General features: G+C 42.9%; 1 protein-coding gene across 1 annotated transcript in view; it reads left to right on the plus strand.

The window, feature by feature from the left end:
* The first annotated feature begins 5,106 nt into the window (after positions 1-5,106).
* Positions 5,107-27,102, plus strand: part of MALRD1 (MAM and LDL receptor class A domain containing 1) — a 450,886-nt gene continuing 428,890 nt past the window's right edge. Inside the window, 3 exon segments of the mRNA XM_074946044.1 lie at positions 5,107-5,202; positions 9,400-9,505; positions 20,168-20,308. Coding sequence (XP_074802145.1) covers positions 5,107-5,202; positions 9,400-9,505; positions 20,168-20,308 — 343 coding nt within the window.

The following is a 27,102-nucleotide window of genomic DNA, read 5'->3' on the forward strand; positions in this document are numbered from 1 at the left end:
GACAGGAGTTAACCTGATAGTTATGTTTAGTGTCTGGAAAGCATGTTATGGTTTTTACTGATATGTAACCATTTGTTTCCCCAGATCCTTACTCACTGTCTCCTGAATTTCTAACCTTTGCTGTATCCTTATTCATAGGGACAATAAGAATATATCTCAGTGCTGTGGTGTTAAGCAAAGTGCTGGTCCTGAGCTGAATCATACAAGCTGCTGTATATTCTGGTCCTTTGGGGCCGATAGGCCTGATATTTCTGTGAATGGCCAGGGTCAGGGGCTGAATACATCAGGAGAATGCTTCAAAGGGACTCGGGGATTGGGGTGCACCTATTGTTAACCTGCAAGGCAAAGTAAGGGCTGGCAGAGCCACTCAAGCTCTCTCCTCTGGGCTAACAGGCTGGTGATGTTAGGGAGCTGACACTCAACTAAGCACAAGCAAGAATCCTTCACACTGATGGCAGGGGCTTAACAAGGTGACTCAGAGCTCTGGGTCCTCAGAGAACCATCACATAACCACTTTCAGTCAAACAATGTAACTTTTTCATGCAGACAAGGTCATGTGTTTTTCTTGGTTCACTTGCTCTGTTCACACAGCTTGTTCGTATCTTTGCTTCTGGTTTCAAGGCAAAATATTTCCATTTCCTTCAAGGAATCTTCTTTCACCCCCTCTTCCTTCTGGGTCCCCATTTATTTCATTTGCAGGACTTCAATCTCTTTCTAACACCCCTGTGAAGGAGTATGTTACCCCTTCAGGGGTATATCTACACAACAGCTGGGAGTGTGGGCAGACAGAGTGCACTAGATCTGTTGAGTGAGCACCTAAAAATAGCGGTGCGACTGTTGTGGCACAGGTGGTGGTGGTTCAGGCTACCAGCCCGAGTACCGACCTGGGAGGCAGGAGGGATTGTAGCTAGCTCAAGCTATTTTTCAGTGCTAGCTCGAGCAGAGCTAGCATGTATATGTTTACCCATGCTGAGAATTACACCTCCCAGCTGCTGTGTAGACATACCCTAAGGAACAGGCTGGAACCTATGGCAAGGACAGCCTGGGGTGTAATCAAGGAGGCCCTTCTCTGCTCTAGGACGGGGCTATTTAAACAGGAGCAGAAAGCTGGGACAGAGAGAGGGGAGTAGAAGCCGTCCTGGCTGCAGCAGGTGGTGGTTTCTTTCCCAGGCTGTGGGAGCTTAGCCTAACCTGACTCACACTTTGTTTTGTGACCTTTAAGTTAGGGAGCTTTGAACCAGGGTCCTGAGATGAAGACCTTCTGAGCTGCTTGTTATAATTGCTCCTGCCCTGGAGCCTTATGAAATGGGGCTATGCTATTTTGTTAGTGTATGTTGGTTTCTCCTTGCCCTGTGCTGTTAAAGTGAACCTACTGCAGCCCCAATTGGGGAAAATTAAGGCAGGGCCACACTGGGGCCCGTGGGGATGGCCCATGCCTTTACACCTCCTTTTGTCCCCATTTTCCAGGACTCTATTTCTCTCTTTCTATATCCACAGATTTTGCAGTGCAGTACATTGTCTTTGCTCTTTTTCAGCTCCTTTATAAGGTTTCACTTTCAGAATGACTTTTTCTCTGCTTGTGCACATTCTCAGAGCTGTGGGAAAACATGCATTCTTTTGTGCTATGTCACATACAGGGATGGCTGAGTTTGTAGAGCTGATGGTGAAAAAACATTTCACACCCACAAAAAAACTTCAGCAACCCCCCCTTTTTTTGGTCAAAAGACTCGTTTGCAATTTTTCAGATTTTCATCATAAAAATAAAAGGCCCAAAGTGGGGGGAAAAAATTGGCAAAAGCCCACATAAAATCCTTAAAAAGGGCACTTTTCACTGCAACTTCTATTTGAACCAAACACTGTTTTTCATCATACTATATATATTAATGGAAAATGTTCAAGTAGCTGAACTGGTTCTGATCAATTATGACCGGTCTCAGATTGCTGCTTCTTGCTGGTTTCTAGCCTAACATGAACCTTCTTTATAAAAGGGATGAGATAAGAAAGAAAAAATTCACAGCCTTCTGCACATGCTTTCCATGATGTTTACAAAAGTTTTCTTGAGTAGATTGCATTCAGTAGTGGAGGAAGACCACCTGGACAGTATCACCAAAAGATGCAGTTGGCTGCGGGGAGAGAGGGTTTAAGAGACAGGAAAGTGCTTCATTTGAGAAAGGTAGCTATGAGTTTGAAAGGTAGTCTGCTTTTGGAAATACTGTGGGAACATCTTTGCTGATCAGAGATGAGGGGAATGGATATGGGGGGATGAGGCTGCTGAGTGGGGGGGGGAAGAAAGGGGGAATCAGATCAGATACTTTGGGGTGATCGGGCGGAGGGGATGAAAAACAAAGTAGTTGGAAGGTATGGATAAGAACCTGAACTTTTTGTGGTGTATCTGAACATCTAATCCTTGTGACAATTTGGCTGCTATTATGCATTATGAAGGTCTGACACATATTTTAATAAACCTTCAAGTTCATTCACTGCTATTAAATCACTCAACTATTTACAAAAAAGATAGGTATGTCCTGGAGTTAAATGTACTGCTTGGAGACACGCGCTAAAAGAGAACATATTAGCTGTTATGATCACAGAGGGAGAGTGACAAATTGTATGGACCTGGATCAGAGCAACTGGAAATTGCCTTCAGGCAGATTTCAAACCTAATTATAATAATGAATATCTACCCACAGTGCTGGATTTCCATCATTGCAACAATACAAATTTGCATTGGTATAACTGTTTGCCTTCAGGCAATGTCTAAGATTTTAGCACTAGACTTTGTCCCCCAAGGTAAGATTTCTTATATTTATGAAATGATGTTCCTCATTGTAGTGATTTGTATCACCAGAAGATAGATAACATCGGCTCTTCTTCCTTGTAGGATTTGTGTCTCTGGATCAAAGTTATGTAATTATAGTGATACACTGTGTGGTAATTCTGCTCTCCAAGGAGGATCTTCATTTTACAATGGTTAGCTGTATGTGGGATGGCGGTTGCATTATGGCTCGATGTCTGTCTTCATAGATATAGGAGTAGAACCTGGAACTTAGTTTCTAAGACATTGTGCCTCAGAAAATATAACCTCTTTATTTTAGTGGGACCTTATTTATTTATTTCCTCAACAGATTTCAATATTAATTTCACTTCCAGCATATTCTACAGGAGGTATTGCACCCTAGAAGGAACTTTTCCAAACCAAAAATATACAAATATCTCTGGGCGGAAAAATTTAAATTATTTTATTTGTTTTAAAAGTTTACAGATCATTCAAATAACAAAAGAGAAAAATAATAAATGTTTGTATCTGCAATTATAGTTATCCCCTATTGGTTTTTCCTGGGAAGGGTTGGGGGATCAAAAAAACATTAAAGAGTTTTTTCTTGCCTAAATAGTTAGGGGAAATATTTTTCATTCTGTTTTGGGGTATTTTTATCCCATATTTGCTCACTACAATTGGAAGTTTGTGAAGGAGAAACCCTAGATAAAGATATCCTTGCTGGGGTTTTGTGATTGTTTTAATTCTGTCACAATAAATGGAACACCCCCAGAAAAGGGGCAACTATTTCCCTGACAGGCAAAGCCAGAATATGTGATGTCTGCTTGCAGGCCAGAGTATGAAGCTATATATGGTGTATCCAGCAGTCTTCTTCTGGTGTCACTTCCATTGGTTCAAATTTGGTGGGTATGTAATAGAATTTGTGGTTTCAGGTGGGAATAGACTGACCTGTATTTCAAAGAACCCGAAATCTGCACAATTAAGTGTTTTACTTTTGGGGTTAGGATTGATTTTATAAATGATTTCTCTCTGTCTACTGCATGAGATAAGCATTCAGGAGAAGGAGGACATTGTAAGTAAGGAGTTTTGAATTGTTTCAAAGGCCTTCCTTTTGTAATGAGAGTTTCTAGCTGTGCAATATAGGATGGAAGTGCTTCAAGTACTAATGTCTGAGTTGTAGATAAATAAGTGTGATTGCAGGGGACAGTGGCATAAACTGTTAGTGGTGCCAACATTCATCTTTTTTATGAATCTCATGATATATATTTATCTTAAAGCACCAACTCCTGGGGGCTTCTCCATGAGAATCTTACAGCCCTGATGGTTGCAGAGAAAATCTTGAAAATGTGACCATTAAAGACTCTCAAAACAGAAGGCAAATAAACCCCCCAAATTTATTATTTTTAAAAATCGTGATTTGTTTTTGTTGTTTTGTTTTGTTTTTTTATTAAAGTTAATCTTATGGGTTTAGAACATTTGAGGTTGGCAATACTAGTGTTACACCTTTCTTGTTCTAGGGATAGGAAGGGGAGAGGGGTGACGATAAAGAGACAACCTTTGATCTCAAATTCTGGCATGGCTGGTGTCCTGTGTGTTGCTCCCCAGCTGGGGAAAATGCTGTGCGGGGAGAAGTCTCTCAGTTATGCTATGAAACCAAATTGTTTCTGTATTTGTGCTGATGGAGGCTGCCTTTGTTGCTAAGGAACATTTTACAGTGCTCTAAGTTTCAGATTTTATGACTGAAGTAGGGCATCCTTATGAACATATAGAAGACTTATTCCTATGCTATAAGCTGTCGCCTATTCTTGAAGATCTTTTAAAAAATGCTTCCAGATGTCAGAGAGTTCTCTAAGTAGGATGAACATTGTCACATATTGATTTTAATTTGCAGTCAGTGTGATAAATACTTAATTATGATTAAAGGTAAGGGCAGAACATCAACCTTTTGTAAAGTCTGAGACAGATATCATCAACATATTTTCTAAATGGACATTGATTCTCCACTTACCATTAAAGCATCAAGGTGGTGGGATTTGTTAGCTAGGCCTGTGACTTTAGATAAAGAAGTTCTTGTTGAAGCATGAATTTATGTTCTTAATTTTTTTAAACATGATTTTTCTTAATGCTCAGGAATGGTCCAGAATTCCAGGCTTTGAGGCTGAAGTTCTCTGAATAGTCATAGAGCAGGTACTGCACATGTGTGAACAATACAAGCTTCCCAACAGAGCTAAGCTAAGCTAATGTTTCGATGCTGGTATGGTGAGACCATTTCTAAAGGAGGGAATGCAGTTTCATTTCTGTGATCTTTCCAGTGAGACTACAAGGGCCAAATGTAATTATCACTTGTGATGGCATTTTCAGTAGCGTGGTCACTTGACCCCTGGGAACACCCACTCATTTCACAGAGGCTACTGAACAGTCTTCAGGTGACAGTTATATTTTGTCACTGTTGATCTGGGCCAGACTTGAAAAGCTCAAGATCCCAAATCCCTAGCCCGTTCCTCTGCTATGGCTATGATTAAGGGCTTGTCTACATGGTACATTACTCCACGCTAGAGGGGTGTACATTCTAACGTGCACTAGCGCGTGTTAATGTAGTATTGTTTGAAACAGGACAACAGTAACGCACATAAGGGGCCTTCTGGTGCATGCCAGTGGGGTCCACACAGGCCGTTTAGTGCGCAACATGCTATTGCACTCTAGAATCTACACCCCTCTAATGCAGACTAAGGCTCCGGGTAGACAAGCCCACAGATTTGACACACAGTGCACTTTGGGGAGCTGAATCCATGGACAAAGTTATCCAGCTCTGAGAAGATATTGAGAACCAATGCTTTTTAGGTATGGAATACCTAATATAAACCCAAATGTAATACTTGTGGAGTACAATAAAGCTATTGGAATCAGAAATGGAATGGTGTTAAAAATGTAGCTAGTTCTGTTTGTATTTGTATAGTTGCCAACAGTTACTTTATGCTGATGCTTAGAGAGCTGTCCTAGTGTTATTTCACGGAAGAAAGTGCTACTTGTAAAAGACAGAACTTCACAGTCTGACTTCACACCAGGGAGTGCACTGCTTTCCAGAACAGTTCAAGATGGGACCATTGACTGCCTCAGAATACTCTGGCAAATCAGGATACAGCACCTCCTTGTATCTTCTGTCCTCCAATCACATTTCATTTCAAATGATCCAGCAGATCAGAATGTCTGGTTAGGCCATCTGGATTATTTAAATTTTTCATTTACTTATTGGAGGGGAAGAAATAAACATCTACATAATATTGCTGCTATCAGCCTTGTTGTGTGCTCACCTTCTTGGCTCTCCTCAGCTGTTTTTCAGAGAACAGTCAAGTCTGTAGCACAAGGCTGCTCATTTAACTGCAGTATATATGTGACTGACTAAAGTAATAAAGAGTTACAATATAATACTTTTTTTCATGTGGAGAAATTTCACAATATGTAAAAGAGAAATAGGCCCTAAAAATGAAGGGCTAGGTCCTCTGCTGTGCTGAGGAGCACCTTGTGCAGCTCAGAAAGGAGGGTCAAAATGGCGCAAGGTCACTTTTGCACTCCTCAGTCCTGAGCTGGCTGGGTACAAGGTTACTTCCCCTGCATCGAGGCTGCAGGCAGCTCTAAGTTACATAAGCTGTTAACACCTGCAAGGGCAGTGCATAATTTGTAATGAAAGAGGTGCTGGGGCTGAAGCAGTGATTTACTTTCATATCGAACGCAGCGAGCCCAAAGGTGGCGGGGCTGTGAACTGCCAAGCCTCGAGGTGCTGGGGCTCAGCCTTGGCAAGCCCTGGCACAAATTAAGCACTCTGCAAGGGACAAAATATAGCCAGAAATCATCTGGGCATAAAGGTAGCCATGGTTATGTCCCTTACATCAACTGAATGGGGAGGAGATGCCATAGAAGCTTCTTTTTTGAACTAGATGATCTTCCTGCAGCACAATGATCTTTCTGTGGCCAGTAACACAGGCTTTAGAGTTGCTTTCTGCCACAACAGTCTGGCATAAAGCAGCCACACACAGCATAGGATATGAGCTGAAAATTTAACATGGGAGTTAAGCTCACTTGGCATTGTGAGCCTTTTCAGAGAGCGGGTTCCAAAAGTGGGAGGTCATTGAGGGGCAGTGACATGGTGGTTCAACTAGTAACACTATACCTAGGTTGTGATAACAACCATCTTGGGTTCTTGCTTTGGTTTTTTCATTGTTTCTTGAAAAACAGATATATTATTGTGATTGCTGATTGTATTCCCCCTAATGGCCACTAATATTCCATCATTCTGGTCTGCTTTGGCTGCCCATTCGGGGGAAAAAATAACCTGTGAAGTGGTAAAAGATTTTCAATGTGAAAATAATTTTGTTATTTGGCAAAACAAATCCCCCCGGCATTTTGTCATTTAGGATGTCAGGTTATTATGCTGAATTATGTTGAATACATTATACAGCTACATGACTCACTTAAATGATGAGTACTTAAGACAGCATATTGTATGTTACCTGCTGAAAATAGTTGTATCTCTAGTGACAGCACACTTCATGGCTTAGCAACTGAGATTAAATACTGAGACGATATAGAGATAAATGTTGATGTAGAATGTTATAAACCTGTTGGGACAAGTGATCTGAAGACCACCCCATTGCTTTACTAATGGTCAGGGTTATAGCTGTTCAACTAGGTCTTTATTTCTGAGGTGAGAATGACTAGTAAAGAGGTTACTAAACTGTGGTCTGCAGGGCATTGCTGTTTGGCCACGGAGATGGCTGGTCCTTTACTTCTGGTTCTCCTTGCTTCTAGGTGCTAGGTCATGTTTAACTCCCCCCCCCCCCCGGCATTAACTTTTTCCCCAGTCTTACTTTTTCAAATAAACAATTCCATATAAACATCACCACAAGGATATTACTGGGTCACCAATGGGAAGGAAGGTGGTCCACACAATGAATGTGTATGTAAAAACCTAGAGACAAGGTGGACGAGGTAATATCTTTTATTGAACCAACTCCCGTTGGTGAGAGAGACAAGCTTTCGAGCTTACACAGAGCTCTTTTTTGAGGTGAGACTACCCCTAACCGGAGCTGAATTATCTGTGCGCTCCAAGTGAGTGAACTTCTGCCCCACCACAGAATCTGATACTGCTACCCTTATGTTAAACCTTTACAGAGATTAAAGACAGTTGACTCCTCAATCAGTGCTGTTCTTCAAAGGCTCTAGAGTGTGTAAAGGCAATTTGGCTTTGGCTATGAATGACTTGAATTTTATTGTTTAAGTTTGGTGACTTCTGCAGGAGTGAACAGTGATCTATGGAAACAAATCAGCTAGCAACAGCAGCGGGGTTAATTGGACTTCTGTTTATAAAGCTGAATGTCATTTTGTCCAAATTTTTTCAGTTGATATAGACTTAGTTATGGCTCATTTGCGCCATGTACGCTCAACCCAGTACTGCACTGCCCCAGGGGGAGAATGCACATTGCTGCAATGTTTCATGAGGTCCAGCTCCACTGGACAACACATAGGGGCAGGGGAGCCACAGCTAACTCTCATCTCCATTCCTCTCTGGTCCTGGGGCAGCAATTGTGCCTGGTCCTTGCATGGATGAGTGAAAAATTTGGTTTGCTGCTATTTGTGGGGTCATATTGTTCATTGTACACAGAAGGGTGTAGTTCAAGAAGATTATTTATTCGTTATTCTCTCGCTTACAGATATGCATTCATTCTCTCAGGGGGCAGAAGTAATGCCATGTGACTAAGGTGACCAAATAAATGTCATGAATAGTAAGCAGCCAAAGTGAACAGAATGTGCAAAAACCTGTAGGCTCACAGTTGTTCAAATGAGCTATCTGGAGAATACCTGTGAATATCCAGTACATTTGCTCAAATTAGAAATGATTCACAAAGAGAAGGCCAAAATCAAAACAACCCTAAAGTAGTTCAATTGATATCATTAGAGCCTATATACAAGCATGCCTCAGGTTATTGCATGATATGTGGATAGGGTATACAAATTCTCATTCTTCATAGACCAATCATTTGTCATCACTTTGATATTAAAATCAGTGTTGAATTTATTTGCCACATCTCTACAGCTCATGCATAATGCTCTTCATAAATTACTTATACTTAAGCATTGCTGCCAGATTACTTCAAGAAAAGGCACAAAAGGCTTCAGAAATATTGCTAACTGTCTGATTATACTATGTGTGCCTACGTTGTTTACTTATCTGAAATTTTTGCCAGTCATCAGGCAATAATTCCAATCAATGAGTTAATGATATACCCTTGTCTTACATAGTGATGCAACAAAACAAGCCCGCTAGTCATAAAAGAAGTGATGAAATTTAGTTACATATTTTCCAAGGACACACTGATATATGGCTCAAAAGTTACTTCCTCACACAGAGCATATTTCATTAGAGTATCAATCTCTAAACACGAGCAACTCTAGAAAATAAAGTTTAAAGCAAAATGTGTAAGCCTGACTTTTTATGGACACTTCTTGGCCAGTACTAGATTGCTGCAATAGTTCTCTTCAAAGTGGAAGCCTGGATGGTAGCATATCCAATGAACAAAGTCAGCTTCTGTTGTTTGTGGTGTTCTCTCACTCTTCTAATTGTTCAGCCATCCACAGGACATGACTTCCAATGTGCCAATGGATCCTCTGTTCCACCAAAGGAAGCGTGCAATTTCACCAACCAGTGCGAAGACAGCAGTGATGAAAAACATTGTAAGTAGCTCTCGGTAGGCTTCATCAGAAGTAAAGCAAAGTTTTTTGTAGTACAGTTAGCACAATTTGATAGCTTTACTTATAAAATAACTAGTAGTGAACAGAAGGGCACAGAATTTCATTTGGATGAAACTTCATGGAATTGTAGTTCATCTATTTTCTTTCTTTTCCCAAATTTTCTTAAATTTCAATTTCTATCCAAATCTCTATATCTTTAATGGATTTTTCTTATTCAAGGTACGTCACTAGATGAAGCTTCCTCCCAACCCCGCTTTCCTTTAATTCACAACTGCTTATTAGAGACAAAATGTATTAAATGTTAGCTAGATACAAACTTTTTTCTGGAATTCAGGTCTGCTCTAAAAATAATTTTGTGAAAGAATTTTGGTAAAAATCTTTGTTGCAGGTCCATGACAGTTCAGTAATAAAGGTTTCCATTTTGTTCAGGTACAGGAATAGTGGACAAAGTAACACAGCTAGAGCTCACACAACGTACTAAGTGAGCAAACAAATACAAAAAAAGTTATGGACTTATAGCTTTGGCTTAATAACTTGAGATGTCATCAATGTTTCTGAATGTGGCTGTGGTCAACTAGACCTAAGACAGCGATCCAGACAATCTGACTCCACTCAAGCTGGCTGAAAATTACCTAGTTGAACTGAATTTATAGCTGACATTTACCTTTGCTATAACATTAAGCTACGTTGCAACGTACGTATAACAATGCCCAGCACAAGAGTCCTGTTCCTGGAACACAAGGAGGATTTTGGATTTCCTGAATTTTGTGAGTTTTAACTTGAAAACTTAAATGTCACTAGGTTCTACCAGAGACTACCTTATGGCAGTACCTCCAGAAAACAGATGTTCACGTTAGCAGGTTATAGGCTTAGAAATGTGTATCCTGCAGACATAACCCACTTCTATCTTCCTGCTCCACCAAACCAAAGGTTAAGCATTCTGTATGCAGTATCCTGTTACAATAGACAGGATTATGAATTACCAGGCAGAAAATTAAGTCCACTGAATCCCCTCACAAATGCAGTGCCAAGCATGTATCTTGGCAAGTTTCAACATAATAGCAGTTTGAACACAAGGGATGTTTGTATGTTATGTCCAGCTATACCTGAAAAGCTCAGTTTGAGTATGTAGTATATATGGTCCCCGGCTGTTGTTTTCTCTACCGAAGAATATTTCCTCCAGGCAGATAGGTCACTGAAATACACTTTCTGCTACATTGGCAGAATGTACAAGAAAACATGCTTTTTTGTTAATTTCTATTGCAGTTCTTTACACATTCTCTTTTTCAGCCCCATGCATAATTGTGCTACAGGAGAATCATTCATGTGAAAGCAGGAGAGGGAATAAGAGACCCAAAAGACTCTTCTATAAAAATTCTTTCACAGGAGGCAGGGAACAGATCTAAAGAGGAAATAGACTTGAATTTAAATTAGAGATGGGAGAGCCACAAAATGGGAAAACTGGATTTCAAACAGAGTTTGGGAGCATCTGAATCTAAGGATTTAGATCGGATCTGTCTACATGGGGAAGCTATCGTAAAATAAATTAGTGTGTGAATTTAAAATGCAATACTTATTCCTCACTAGCTGTCAGTGCTGACTCTCTTATTCCACACCAAAAGTGCCTTTGTGAGGATTAAGCTAAACTGCATAAAGGGACTTTAACATGGAATAAGTGTGTCCACATGGACAAAAAAACTATTCTGAACAGGTTCTATGTGTAGACAAGCCCCAAGTGTTAATCGTAAAATTCAGATCCAGATCTGGGTTCTGATTTTGAAATATTGCCCTGTCATTGCCCACTGACAATCGGGGCTGTTCAGATTCAGTGTTTTTATCTGAGCTAGTCTTTTGCTTAGGCCCCAAAACTGCACTCTGATGTGATTGAATGGATCCCTGTGCCCATGCAGAACTCCACTGATTTAATTTGGTCTCCATATGGAAATAAGAGTTTTAGCTGCATGAATCGGATGGTAGGAATGGAACCTCAAATATTATACTTTTATCACCATTTTGGTCTCATCTTTTCTCTTCCACATCTGAGCTGTTTGTGCAGGAGAGAGAGAGTGGAATAAATTGCATGTATATTGTATTTAAGCTGTGAGCTTCTATTGCAAAATATTCACTAGGGGGAAAATGATAAAACTGCTTTTTAAAAAAAAATTGCATTCCCAAGATAGCACTCTTGAAAATAATATATATAGAGATATATATATATACACACACACAGTAGGTGTGTTGGCTAAATTTTTAACTCTCCAAAAGCACTCTCAAGGAGCCATTAAAAATATACACATTATTTTCACTGGAAGTGTTTGTCTTTGTTGGGACAGTATCTTCTGATCAAAAATTCTTTAACAGTGTGATGCAGTGTCTCATATTTCTAGCAAGATTATCAAAATTAAATAGACACAGTTGAACTTGAACTGTTTGTTTCTCTGTTGAGATTTAGACAGATTTTTTTAATTTAGGGATGGATTTCAAGACTTTGTTTTGTTAATAACACTGCAAAACAAACACTGAGAAAAATGTGTCTAGAACAACCCACACATTTCTTCCTCCTCCTCTCCACTCCCCAAGCAGTAACTTTATCTGCGTAAATTTATCTTCCAGCAAATTACATTGGACAACTTTCAAGTTAGATGTTCTATGAAAATAAATAGAACCGATCTTTTAAAAAATAATCATGAGTGACCAAGAGTTTTAATTTAAAACAAAAGAACTGTGCTTCTTATTCTAACTTGTTGACATTTTAATTTGGGTTTTCAGCTATGGGAAATCTCTTGAGATAAGATTGAGTGTGATTCAGTTTATTTCATATAATAAGGCAACTATGCTCCAGCAGTGTTTGTGATAATGAACCATTGACATGCTTTTCAGCAAGATGTAGCACATTACCAAAGATAAAAACAGCAGCAAAAAATTAGCTGCTGGCTCAGCTAATCTATACATTAATCTACACCACAAATGCCTAAGACAGTGCTGTCTGCTCCCTCTTTTGCACCTCATAACTAATCATTGTGCTGCATTGATGTGGACACAGAAAGAGACATACATCATAGTATGGTTGAATGCAGAGGAGGCAACTCTCTTTAAAACTATTACCCAATGATGGTGACTTCCCCCCCTCCTGCCCCTCAACACAAATGACCCAGCAGGGCTGTTCTATTGTGGACCAAAACTGGCACCAATGGTCCTGGCTTCTGCAAACCTGAGGGTGGTATGAAAGCCTCTCCGGGACCCTGACTGAAGCCAGCCATGATCCATTCCCTTCCTCCATTCTGGAGGTAGGAGAGACAAGATGAGGGGAGCCACATGCTGCGTGAGACATAGGAGAGACCCTCTCACTGTGAATTGTCATGCTGGGGACCAATGCCCAAGCAGCCCATTGCGCTAAAGGGACTTCAAATCTTGTTATCGCATCAGCCACACTGGAACTCACTGCAGGAGACAACAGCAATCAGCTTGGGTATCTCTTGTATTTCAAGGAATCCCTATTGACGTTACAGGGACAAACCATCCCGATGTGTCGAAAGAATAGTAAATATGGCAGGAGACCAGCTTGGCTTAACGGTGAAATCCTTGCGGATCTTAAACATAAAAAAGAAGCTTACAAGAAGTGGAAGATTGGACTGATGACCAGGGAAGAGTATAAAAATATTGCTCGGGCATGTAGGAATGAAATCAGGAGGGCCAAATCACACCTGGAGCTGCAGCTAGCAAGAGATGTTAAGAGTAACAAGAAGGGTTTCTTCAGGTATGTTGGCAACAAGAAGAAAGCCAAGGAAAGTGTGGGCCCCTTACTGAATGAGGGAGGCAACCTAGTGACAGAGGATGTGGAAAAAGCTAATGTACTCAATGCTTTCTTTGCCTCTGTCTTCACTAACAAGGTCAGCTCCCAGACTGCTGCGCTGGGCAACACAGCATGGGGAGTAGGTGGCCAGCCCTCTGTGGAGAAAGAGGTGGTTAGGGACTATTTAGAAAAGCTGGACGTGCACAAGTCCATGGGGCCGGATGCGTTGCATCCGAGAGTGCTAAAGGAATTGGCGGCTGTGATTGCAGAGCCATTGGCCATTATCTTTGAAAACTCGTGGCAAACGGCGGAAGTCCCGGATGACTGGAAAAAGGCTAATGTAGTGCCAATCTTTAAAAAAGGGAAGAAGGAAGATCCTGGGAACTACAGGCCAGTCAGCCTCACCTCAGTCCCCAGAAAAATCATGGAGCAGGTCCTCAAGGAATCTATCCTGAAGCACTTAGAGGAGAGGAAAGTGATCAGGAACAGTCAGCATGGATTCACCAAGGGAAGGTCATGCCTGACTAATCTAATCACCTTCTATGATGAGATTACTGGTTCTGTGGATGAAGGGAAAGCAGTGGATGTATTGTTTCTTGACTTTAGCAAAGCTTTTGACACAGTCTCCCACAGTATTCTTGTCAGCAAGTTAAAGAAGTATGGGCTGGATGAATGCACTATAAGGTGGGTAGAAAGTTGGCTAGATTGTCGGGCTCAACGGGTAGTGATCAATGGCTCCATGTCTAGTTGGCAGCTGGTATCAAGTGGAGTGCCCCAAGGGTCGGTCCTGGGGCCGGTTTTGTTCAATATCTTCATAAATGATCTGGAGGATGGTGTGGATTGCACTCTCGGCAAATTTGCGGATGATACTAAACTAGGAGGAGTGGTAGATACGGTGGCAGGCAGGGATAGGATACAGAGGGACCTAGACAAATTGGAGGATTGGGCCAAAAGAAATCTGATGAGGTTCAACAAGGATAAGTGCAGGGTCCTGCACTTAGGACAGAAGAATCCAATGCACCGCTACAGACTAGGGACCGAATGGCTAGGCAGCAGTTCTGCGGAAAAGGACCTAGGGGTGACAGTGGACGAGAAGCTGGATATAAGTCAACAGTGTGCCCTTGTTGCCAAGAAGGCCAATGGCATTTTGGGATATATAAGTAGGGGCATAGCCAGCAGATTGAGGGATGTGATCGTTCCCTCTATTCGACATTGGTGAGGCCTCATCTGGAGTACTGTGTCCAGTTTTGGGCCCCACACTACAAGAAGGATGTGGATAAATTGGAGAGAGTCCAGCAAAGGGCAACAAAAATGATTAGGGGTCTGGAGCACATGACTTATGAGGAGAGGATGAGGGAACTGGGATTGTTTAATCTGCAGAAGAGAAGAATGAGGGGGGATTTGATAGCTGCTTTCAACTACCTGAGAGGTGGTTCCAAAGAGGATGGTTCTAGACTATTCTCAGTGGTAGAAGATGACAGGACAAGGAGTAATGGTCTCAAGTTGCAGTGGGGGAGGTTTAGGTTGGATATTAGGAAAAACTTTTTCACTAAGAGGGTGGTGAAGCACTGGAATGCGTTACCTAGGGAGGTGGTAGAATCTCCTTCCTTAGAAGTTTTTAAGGTCAGGCTTGACAAAGCTCTGGCTGGGATGATTTAATTGGGGATTGGTCCTGCTTTGAGCAGGGGGTTGGACTAGATGACCTCCTGAGGTCCCTTCCAACCCTGATATTCTATGATTCTATGATTGCTCCAATCCTCGCATCGGGCATCTAGAGAGGAATCCACTCATTACTCGAGGTCCTCCAAGAAAATATCCTACTCTGTGTTGGATAGATATACTCCATCCTCTCTAAACAGTTTTGGGGGGCTGTTTACTTCCCTTATGGGAAATCACTATACCCCCTTGTCACTTTTATAAACTTGCCAGTTTCTCAGTTAACTGCTTTCTTGGCCTGGTCAGTCTTGGAAGGTCTGGCGACTCCTCACCAAACTTGTCTTGGTCTGAGCAGATCAAGACTATTTCAGGAAAAAGAGATGAAATGTGGCTGAAATCCCTCTTTCTTCTAACGATCAAACCAAGCTCTTTTGCTGTGCCTAAATAATTCTACCCCAAGTGAATAATGATCACCTGCTGGGAATGGAAACAGCCTGCCATGGAGTGGATGAGTGGCACTAGCTGATCCCACAACCTTCCCTGATACCTCATGCAGGCAACCAAAATGGGGACTGTGAGCCAGATTTTTGCCAGATGCATCGTTATACGCCCAATAATTTTTTTTATTAAAGCTAATGTTAAAATTATATAATACATAGGATAAGAAAAGAGTGTCTGTACATCTGGGTGTAGTGCTTAAATTACCCAAAAGTATGAAGGTTGGTTGAAAAGTCATACAATATATAGAGGACATAATCAACAATAACGCAAATAAGATTGATTAAATTTAATGATAGAATTTAGATATTAGCATCCAAATATTTGGGTACATGAACAGTTATGCAGAGAGTCGATTACGGAAAGCAAATATATCAATGAGTGAAGATGGACAAACAATGGCTCATGACTGCTTTTAATACCTTCGTGGGGCAAATAACCTTTTCACCACTCTCATTCAGCACAATTTTGGTACCATGACAAAACTGATCTGCTTTTAATTGACAATGTCAAGATGACTTTTCCTTGATCCCATTGCAAGTTTCCTGTGGCAACACTTTGCTAGACTCATTGCTCTTTGAACCAGAAACTATTTCCTCCACACTGAAAGTCCTCAAAAAGACCACCAGGAAGGCTGCTGTAAATGGTACTGCTTTACTGACGCTATTGCAAACTTGGGGAATGTAAGGATTAAATCTCTTTTTGTCTGAATAATAATTGATTTTCTGCAGTCTGCCCATGGTCCCCTTGAACACGGCCAACTTTCTAGTAATCTGCAAACTACATACCCAGTGCAAAGACTGGGGAATCCCTTTATGGGATGGGCCATACGTGAGGTAGGCCTGGCACTTGCTGAAATCCATAAACTCTGAAAAGCCTGCTTCGTAAATTTGGAATGTCCATGTGGCAATGGAGTATCATGCTACTCTGAACGCGATCAGTAATCAAGGTTGCACATGGTATGAGGCATTGCTATTGTGTCCTTTCAGCCTGTGTTGCTAATTCCCAAAATCTGAAAGCAAGACAGAGCATCGATCATGGCATTATTAATACCAAGGACAGGTCAGGCTAGATGATCATAATGGTCCCTTCTGATCTTGGAATCTATGTTTTCACTCTAGAAATGAACTCACTTATCATGGAATCTGTTACCCCAAATAGAGATGGACACTAAGATAGAGAAAAACCGCACAAATATGATGTCCTTGGTGATTCTCTGGATGATCCAGCCACCTCTGAGCACATCATTTCCCTTGGAAGTTGTAACAGAGTATACAAACCCTGTACTGGTTAAGTGAGGGTTAATGAACCACTGGAAGCTCAAGCAGCTCTGCTTCACCACACCTACAAGATATGGCAGGGCCGGAGGAAGCTCAGCTGACTTAGCAGCAGCCCTGAGAGGACCACACACTTTCACATCCTCAGCTCCTGGAGGATACTGTGGCTGAGAATAGGGATTGCTCACACAATCACAACAAATCTGAAGGGAAGGTTGGCTGACTCTGAACAATTACTCTGGTACTATTGTTAGTGGCTCTAACTATTGTTTGGCCATTGAGCTAGACTGCAGCCTGTGAGAGGCCCCTTGAAGGAAGGCAAGCCTGTCAGTTTGTTGTTTTTCTTTTTTCCTTTTTGTGGGCCTTTGATATCCCAGAAGGGGTTGACTCCCACAGGACTCAGCCAGAGGACTGAGTCTTCCACAACTGGATCATCCTGACTCTGAGGACTTCAGGCTAGGGGAGTACAGGGCCCTGTCACACCCCAACGGCATACTATAGGAGACCAATATCATGACAGACATACACTCGGAAGCTCATGCCACCATCCGTGTCTAAGTGGACTTGCAAGTCCACTTCCAGCAATCACTCTGCGTGCCAAAATGATACCCTATTGTATTCTGACAAAAACATATCCCAAACCTTTAGGTCCTCTCTCGTTTCCTTGGTCAGCCAAATATAGTGATGAGGCCTGCAATTGTGGCTGCAGCTAGTGTATATTAAAATTACTTCCAGGAGCCATAACTCTGCATACAAAATTTAGATGGCCAGTGATAACCTGCAGCTGTCAGAGGCATGCTTTCTTGGTTGCCAGAATTATGGATAATAATTCTCACGATTCTGCCAATTTTTCAAAAGGGTGATGAGAAATACCCGCTGCGGTATCCAATTCCAAATGGGCATCGGCGCCTTTCGTGTTTTTCCTTGCTAATGGTGCTCCCAGACAGTGTCTGTTTCTGTTCTTCCTACAAAAAGAAAATCACCAAGATAATGGGTGACTTCTCTAAGTCCGGATTCCCTGACCAGTGCTGATTCTAATGCAGAACTAAGCTTTTCAAAGGCTGCGCAGGAGGTATAATTTTGTTCAAGTAAAATTGCCCCGTGAGTTGAAACCCCAACAAACTAAAGTCAGAAGGGTGCACAGGCCGCAGTCTGAAGTCTGGCTTAATACCATTTTTTTGCTATCAGAGTTCCTTCTTCACACATCCTTATGTTCAGTGCAGGATTGAAGGAGGGACAGCACACCCCATAGGCAGCAGGATCAATAGCAATTGGGAATCCTGTTGGTACTGAAGTGGGGAGGGCTGAAGAACAAGACTCTCCCCTTCTAAACCTGGGATGGGCTCCCATACTGTGCCAGAGACAGCCCCAGCCACACCAGCAGTGGGTACGGGGCCATGGGGTCCCAGCAGTAACATCTCACCAATGGCCCCTGTGTTCCAAACTGTCTATAAGGAGGGATTACCATCCATAATTCCCAGAGGCATTATCACCAAATGGGGGTCCCCCACTGCAGAGGGGCTAGAACTGCCTCCACCTCCCCCAGAGCCTCACCAGTTGAAGCAGAGTGTAAGGCTGCCTCAGAAGCCCTCACCAAAGCATGGGGTTCAGCAGGCTGTTTCTCCCTTGGGCACAGGTTCTTCCTTTCAGTGGCTGCTCTTGTTCCCCTCTCTCTGCATCCTCTGGAGCTTCTGGTCCCAATTCACAGCGACTAGGTCCTGAAGCTAGAAGTTCTTTGGGAGCCGTAATATGAGTTAGAACTCCAGGGCTAGCCTTGGCAGCCACCTTCCTCAAAACTTCTGAGAGGGCACTGCTGGGGCTGCTTAGAGGAACTGGGTTGCTCTGAGGTTCCCCTAAGCTGCCAGGTACATATCTTCTGCTCTGGCAGTGACCCCAGAGTTGCTGCTCTGCTTCTCTCATTATGCAGCCATGCTGGCTGCTGTTGAAAAAATGCCTGAAAAATGGCTACTTGCCTAGCGATAAGTAGCAGTAATCACCTCCACCTTCTGCTTGTCCAATCACCAAACCCCACCAGCACCCCACTGCCCAATGGCAGCAGTGATGGGTGGGGCATGCTCTGGTGTCTGAAAGAAGTATACAATGTCTCTCCTGTTCCCCATGCTGGGCAGCAGGAAAGGGGGGAGGGAGGAAGGCGGAAAGAGAAAGAAACAACCCCTTCCTCCTGAACACATGGTGAAAGAGAATAGGAGGGAGAAGTAGGGGGACTGCATGGAGCACTGTCCTACCTGCTCCTGGTTGAGATCTTCTCCCACCCCTGTGGGTGTCTCTGGTGCTCCTGGCTCCATCAAACTGGCACCCCAACTAACGAATTGAGCATTAGCACTAATTTACTGTCCATTCATGAAAGGTGCTAAATGTCACCTGGAAAGTGCTGAGTGCCCTATCCATCCATTGATGAGATGACACCCCCAAGTAAGGATTCAGTAACTTGCAGGATTAGGCCCTTGGAGATTTCTGGATATGGGTTCATAGTTTCCTAATAAATGTTATAACCATGTTGCTAAAAATCCAGGGTTCAATACAATGATATGAAAGACAGTGGAGATAAAAATATTTGTGTTAAATGCTTATTTCCTAATGTGTAATCTTAATTACTGCACGGGAAAGCCCAGTGCTGACATGAATAATAGTGCGTATTGAAGCATTTGAAGTAAATGGTAACTTGATGATGTTTGCAGTATCTCTTAAGAACAATTTTTATGCATACAAAGTATTTTGCTAGCCTGCACAGTTTCCTGTACATTTATAGAGATGGTGAAAATGCATCTTATGGGACCTTATATGTGGTGGGGAAAGGGCCTGTATTATATCTGCAGTAGTAAAACATGACATGAGATCCTCCAGGAGATAGACATTGACTTTTTTTGCAACCCTCATTCTCCCCTCCCTGTTATTCCCACTGCATTGTTTATTGCTATTACTCATTGTGTCTGGTCTACAGTTTAGAAAGTCTTTTTAGTAATTTAAGCTATTTCTGGGTGCTTTATAAGTAATAACTAAGACTAAGATTTTGTTATGGTTATTTTTAGTAAAAGTCACCGACAGGTCAAGGGAATAAACGAGCTGGTGACCATGGGGCGAAAGCACACTGCCCCGGCTGCAGCCTCCACCATGGGGTAAGGGTGCAGGGCCCAGCTGGAGCGCCAGCTGTAGGGCAGACCCAGCTGTAGCCCCAGCTTCAGCCACTGACAGGTGAAGCCAAAGAAGTCACAGAGGTCCGGTAAAGTCATGGAATCAGTGACTCCCATGACCTCCATGACTAAATCGCAGCCTTAGTAATAACTAACAATTTGTAATTTCATTTGTATCTATTTCTCTGGGTATGGTTGCATTTTATATTTGCTCAATGAGTCAAACCTTTACGGCATACAGTTTCTGAAAACAGTCCTCTTTGATTAGGTTCCTCCTATGAAACATGTGACTTTGAAACTGACCTGTGCAATATGATGCATGATGGGGACTTACAGACTGGATGGACTAGGAGAAATGGCCTGACTACCATGGGATCTCCACATTCTGACCACAATGGGAATAAAACTGGTAAGGGTCTCTTATATTTTAAAAAAGGAATAACCATGTCTTTATGAACTCCCACCTGTTTTATTTCACCAACTTACAAATACTCAAGTCATGTTGGATTAATTGCATTGAACAACAATAACAACAGGCTTGCAATTATGTTGTGTGGGGTAGAATCTTTTGTGTCCAGGGATGTTTAGTTGTCTATTTATAATCACATTGTTTCTGAAATATTAGGTCTATCATGGGCAAAAGTGTAGGCCTATTTGGCCCTTTCAAATGAGCAATTAGTTATATAATTAGTCACTTGATGTGCAATAATCACAATTGCATGCATTTTCTGAAAGTGTAAGCCTATTCTTCAGATATTCATACTACTGTGCTGGGTACTGGGTGGCTCCTAGTAAGCATTCTTTGATCTATATCTTGATGAACCTGTGGTCCACAAACCCCTGGGGGCCCACAGTCTATGTGTAAGGGGTCCACGAAAGGTTGGGGACATGAAAGGTTGTCGTTGCCATACAACAGTGTTTTTCAACCTGTGGTCTGCAGACCCTTGGGCAGTCCACAGACAATGGGTAAGATTTACAAAGGGGTCCGCACCTCCATATGAATTTTTTTAGGGGTCCGCAAATAAAAAAGGTTGAAAACCACTGATCTATCTATTGGCAATCACAAACCTACCTGGAGCTGATGAGTGCTAGCCACCTTTCACTCAGGATAAATGAGGGAACAATGAAATTCCCTTTGTTTAGTGATAGCTGAAACAATGGAAATTGCTGCTCACTGGATAGACTGAATGCAGATGTAGGGCCTGAGGATTACTCCATGCCTTTGTGTCAGAAGCAACCAGAAAGTGAGCAGAGAGAGTAGCAAAAAAGCAGAAGACAGCGAAAGAAGCACTTGTATTGAAGCCCTGACGGAAAGCCAGGAGAGACAGCTTCTTGTGTGGACTGCTGGCTGAAAAGTCAGGCTTGGAAACTGCATCCTGTGTTTTGATCCTGCTGTATTCAGTGTAGTCTTTGTTTTAAAAAAACAGGATTGCACCAAAGAAATACATGATTCTATCATCAGTTTATCTTCCTAATGGAGACAGTGTGCAAGGCCTTGAATATTGGTTAACCACTCAGGCCAAAAGGGGTGACATTCGTATAGTATTTAAAACATGTCTGAAACCAATGTTAAGGAAGGATATTGGGGTATGTGTACACTGCAGTGGTGACGGAGAACTTTGGAAAGTTCTAATTTTTGGAGCTATCACTTGTGGTGGGATGTGGAGAGCTGTGCCATTACAAACCAACCAATACCACCGACTCATTTCTCATAGGCCAAAATAGTTTTCAGAAAATAATAACAATGCTACATATGGGCACTACTGCCATAGGCTATATTTGAACTGGTGATGCAGAGGTGAATAAATGAAACATCTTCTTTTCTGAAACCTGCAGAATGAAAATTATTTAGAAATTTTCTAACTTTTTCATGAAAAATCTTTACCACTTTTCAACAAGCTCAAATTCCATAGTACAGGGTCCTCCACTAAGTCACTACAAAGCCAGGACTCAGTCCAGAAACTCTTTATCATGTGCGCAGTCCCATTAGCTTCAGTGGAACTGTATAGCACATGAGTAAGAACGACTGGCTTGATTTTCAAAGGAAGCAGTAGGAACTCGGCATTTTTGAAAATAGGTCCTCTTTGCATAAGTATTGGGTTGTGTAGCTGTTGACTCAAACACTTGAGCTAATGTCAAGCACCATGTTGATAGACCTGGTTTTATTTCAAGGACCCAAATCATGAAGTGTTTTATATTTGTAACAATAACAAATAAATCTTAGCTCTTACATAACATTTATCAAAAATAGAGAGAAAAAAAACCAGAAATGAATTGGAAGACACCATAGCATATGGAGTAGAAATATAGTATGTTCTAGGCAGGAAGCAGAATTCTGCAATAAGTGAAGTTTCCAAGGGGTCTTAAAGTGTAAGCTCATGGACAGCACTATAGCAATCCTATCTGGACAGGGCAGAAGCCTGGGTAACTGTGGTGGGGCCTACATCTAAGAGACAATTACAATGACCTTGCCAAGCAGCAAGAAAAAAGGATTTCTGATCTGTCTAGACATTCAGAACCAGCTGAAGATTCAATAGGATCCATCAGTTGAAATTCTTAGTAACAAAAGGTGGACAACTTGAATAACTGCATCCTGAGCATACAGATTGCGTTACAACCCAGACAATCTGCTGTATAAGTTGCATGGGCAAAAATGGTAGTAGAATCTGGCCCTCTCATTCCTGTTTCAGTTGCTAATCTAAGGAGAGAGACCAAATTGTAGTCTTTCATTTTCTGTAAATATTGGTTCTGATTGTCTCGGGGTTTTGAATGTTTATCTGCTTACAGTTACTTTTCAGGCGTGTGGCCTTTCCCACTCTGTGTTTAACCTGTGTTTACTTCGCAATTTGTTTTACTCTGGTACATGCATGGACACTGGAAAAAGCATTTGTATGATGAGAAATGAATCCCAGGGTGCACTCTGAGAGGGAACAATTCTTGCCGTCATAATTGATAGTAGCATAAAATCCAAGTTCACCGGGAAGCGTTTATTCCTATGAAGATTTACATAATCATTTACTAGGACCCACTTAGCATTAGCTTTATCTCTTCCTGGCTGTCACTACTCTGTGAAACTTTGTTAATAGTAAAGTAATGACAATATTTTATGCTCCAGGTATACATACGTACCAAGACCCTTTTACTTTACCTTATTCTTGTATTTTTAATGTACTTTTAAAATATCTCCTTAAACTGTAATTGAACACTGTCAAATGATCTGGAAGGTGAGACCTGATCTTGTCTGTTGTTTTAGATACAGTATATTCAGATACAGCTCTGTTTTTACTCACTGACTTTAAAAGCTCATTAAAATGAGAGTCTGGTAGAGTTGACTAGGATCAGGCTTAGGGCTCAATTGCATCATCAAGTCACAGCTCACTGTGGGGAGGAAATGGACCCCTCCAGCTGGAGCTCTGTGGAAGCCCTGGCAGGCACAAAGATGCTTGGAATACAAGGAGAGTATGACCACTCCTATGTCCCTTGACAGGCTGAGGGAAGAGCTCCACTGGGCAAGAGAGTGGGGCCAAACCATAGTTCTTCCCCCCTCTTTGTCTGTCTCTTCTGCAGTATTGGTAAGGCTTTAGTTGTCCCTGTGTTCAGGTGAGTGCAAGGACTATGACTGCACCTTTCTCCCTACCTCCTAGGGTGCTTCTTGACCATCTCCTCATGCACAGGGGTCAAGCACATTTAAGCCCAAAGCTTGTAGGCAGATACCGTTTAAATTTCCCAATACATATCCATGACAGTGCACTATGTAATGTTTTGCTCGCTTGTGTGGCTATAACCTGTATGCAGCAGAGACACAGAAGAATAATTCTTAAGTCAGATGATGACTTGGGCAGAGCAGACTTTACTGGGGATATGCTCAGCTTTTAAAGAGGAACTGCCTCACAGCTGACAATAAATATTTTTCCGAGATCTAACTTTACATTCCTATTCACTCACAAAATTTAACATACCATTTGGGGACTCCCAATTATGATATGTACCTTAGAATTGATTTAAGATGTTATTCCGGTCCTGGATCCTCTTAATTAGTGAATTCCCAGTTATATGGAGGGATGCTAAATCTGAATGGTGGTTTAATGCAGTTGATACATATCTAGGGATAAGAAATAAATCTCATATTGTATTTATTTAATATTTTTGCTTCTGTGGGGACATCATTATTTTTATTTAAAAGTTCACACTGAAGTCCACATGGTTTCTCCTAGTGATGGAGCCTCCCCTCACTCTCTACCCCTCCTGTCCATCCCACCGTGCACACACAACAGTTAAAGATAGAGGACCACAATTTAACTGGCCTTGTATGAGTTTGAGGAAAAAAAGGAGGGGAAAAGAAGATGGATGAGATTTTCCTTGCTCCTTCCTTGTGTCCATATGCAGGATTTAGTATAACTGCAATCCTCACGTTCAGGAAGAGCAAGAACTCCATGAATCTAGCTCCACCTGCTGCACTTGATACACCATCTGCTTTGGAGTATCAAGGGTGGATCAAAAACAGGGTCACTGCCCTCTACCAGCCAGTAGAGCTGGCCCTGCATTGGGAGAAGCACATGTTGTCACCTTTCAAAGAAGCTTGTCCTTCTGAAAATATTGTATTTGTGATGAGGCCAATTACTTTGGGAGCACCAACAGGATGATGCAACCTCCACACTGCCTCCAATAAGGCCAGTGCCTGTGTAGTTCTAGTTGGGACCATATTAAACTACCATTTTAGCAAATGTTGCACTGGAGCACAAACACAGAGCATCCTCTTGATTTATCTATATCTATATCTATATCTAGGAATATGCTTAATATATATATTGTGACAAGGTCGGGCCAGATGTCTATAGGAGAGTAATAGAAGGCAGATATATTAGCCCCAGGCTAAGTAGGTCCCTTTTCCCTGAGTAAGGTAACAGGGAAGGTTTCAGAACAATCAGGAACCTTCTGGAGACAATTAAGACAGGCTGATTAGAACACCTGTAGCCAATTAAGAAGCTACTAGAATCAATTAAGGCAGGCTAATCAGGGCACCTGGGTTTTAAAAAGGAGCTCACTTCAGTTTGTGGTGTGCATGTGAGGAGCTGGGAGCAAGAGTCACTAGGAGCTGAGAGTGAGAACGCGGACTGTTGGAGGACTGAGGTGTACAAGCATTATCAGACACCCGGAGGAAGGTCCTATGGTGAGGATAAAGAAGGTGTTGGGAGGAGGCCATGGGGAAGTAGCCCAGGGAGTTGTAGCTGTTGCACAGCTGTTCCAGGAGGCACTCTAGACAGCTGCATTCCACAGGGCCCTGGGCTGCAACCCGGAGTAGAGGGTGGGCCCGAGTTCCTCCCAAATCCTCCCAACTCCTGGTCAGACACACGAGGAGTCAATCTGGACTGTGAATTCAGAAAAACGGCCAAGCTGAGGGCTGCCGTGAAGCTCCAAGGCGAGCAAATCCACCAATAAGTGCAAGACCCACCAAGATAGAGCAGGAACTTTGTCACAACTGATGTTGGAAGTGGGATCTGGTGTCCACAGCGCAGTGGAAAAAGGAGGGTGTTTGGAAGGAAGGAAAAAAAAAAGGAAGAGGGTCTATTTTTATTTTTTTCACCACAGTGGAGGAGGTAGTGCGGGCACTGATACAAGCCACGGCTGCCCAGCAGGAGGCTACTCGTGTCCAGGCAGCTGCCCAACAGGAGGCAGGGCGGCTGCAGCAAGAGACTAATCACCTGCTGATGGACCAGGCTGCTCAAGACCGGGCTATGTTGTGGGAACTGGTAAACCAGGTAAAGGTCCTTACAGAGCTGAACCACGGCCATGATAGGACGCAGATCATGCAGGCCAGCAATTGGCTGCAGAAAATGACGTGGGAGGCTGATTTAGAGGTATACCTCCTGGCCTTTGAGAGGACAGCCCTGCGGGAGGCTTGGCCCCAAGAACAGTAGTCTGGCATCCTCGCTCCATTCCTGTGTGGGGAGGTCCAGAAGGCCTACTATGATTTGCTGATTTGCCTGAAGAGGCTGTGGCAGACTACCCCCAGCTGAAAGCAGAGATCCTGGCCAGATCTGGGGTCATGACTGCAGTGCGGGTCCAGCGATATCATGAGTGGAGGTACCAGGAAAACAAAACCTCACGGTCCCAATTATATGACCTTATCCATCTTGCACGAAAGTGGTTACGAACTGAGTCCCGGAGTCCAGAGGAGATACTAGAGGTTCTGGTCATCAACCGGTACAGGAGAGGACTACCGCCAGAACTTCGTGCCTGGGTAAGCCAGAACGAACCCTCCACCTACGACGAGGTTGTCGCGCTGGTAGAAAGACAAAGGACGGCGAGGGAGCTGACCTGACCAGTTAAAGAAGAAGCACCCCGGGTTAAACTAGCAGCACCAAGCCGTAGAGCTCAGGTGACTGGGCCACCAGGAGAACCCAGGTGGAAAAAGAGAGGGTCTGAAGGCCCACCAGAAGCCACAAAGAGTCGGAGCACTGAGAGGGAAGAGGTTCATGATGTTAGACTACCCAAACCAAGAGACGGGGGAATGCCTAGGGCTCCATACAGATGTTATGCCTGCGGGGAGTGGGGACACATAGCTGCACAGTGTCCTAATGCCAAGGAGCCTATGCAGTGTAACCTGGGGAACTGGGCAGACTCATGCTCCCTAATCCACCTTGTGGGGGTCTCACTAACCCCACATATGTACACTAGACTGGTGAAGCTAAATGGGGTAGAGACCACAGCACTGGTTGATTCAGGGAGTGCTATCACGCTTGTCTCGGGGAAGCTCGTGAAGCGTAGTCAGCTGCTGTGGGCTAAGCATATGGGGATAACATGCGTCCATGGGACAGTTGGTTATTACCCCACCATCCCAGTAAAAATCGAGATTCAGGGGACCACTACTGAGGTAGCAGCAGGTGTAGTCCCTAAACTCCCATACCCAGTGCTCCTAGGGAGGGACTTCCCAGGGTTTGGAGACTTACTCCCGGTAGGGGAATTGGAGAAAGGGGGAAGCCCTGAAAGTAGTGAAGCATCCACAGTAGACTGTCAACCCCCAACCTGCTCTGAGATATCCCTAGATTTGTTCTCCACTCCCAGATAGCATAGAAAGACGAAAAGGGAAAGAAGGGCAGCTAAGGCCTTGGGAACCCGAATACTGGCCCAAAGCCAGAGGGTCACTCTTGTAGGTAGGCGGACCCGAGCAGCTGAAAAGGAGGCCACCCAGGAGGGAGAAGC

Source organism: Natator depressus, chromosome 2 (genome assembly GCF_965152275.1).
Source record: "Natator depressus isolate rNatDep1 chromosome 2, rNatDep2.hap1, whole genome shotgun sequence".
NCBI lineage: Eukaryota > Metazoa > Chordata > Testudines > Cheloniidae > Natator > Natator depressus.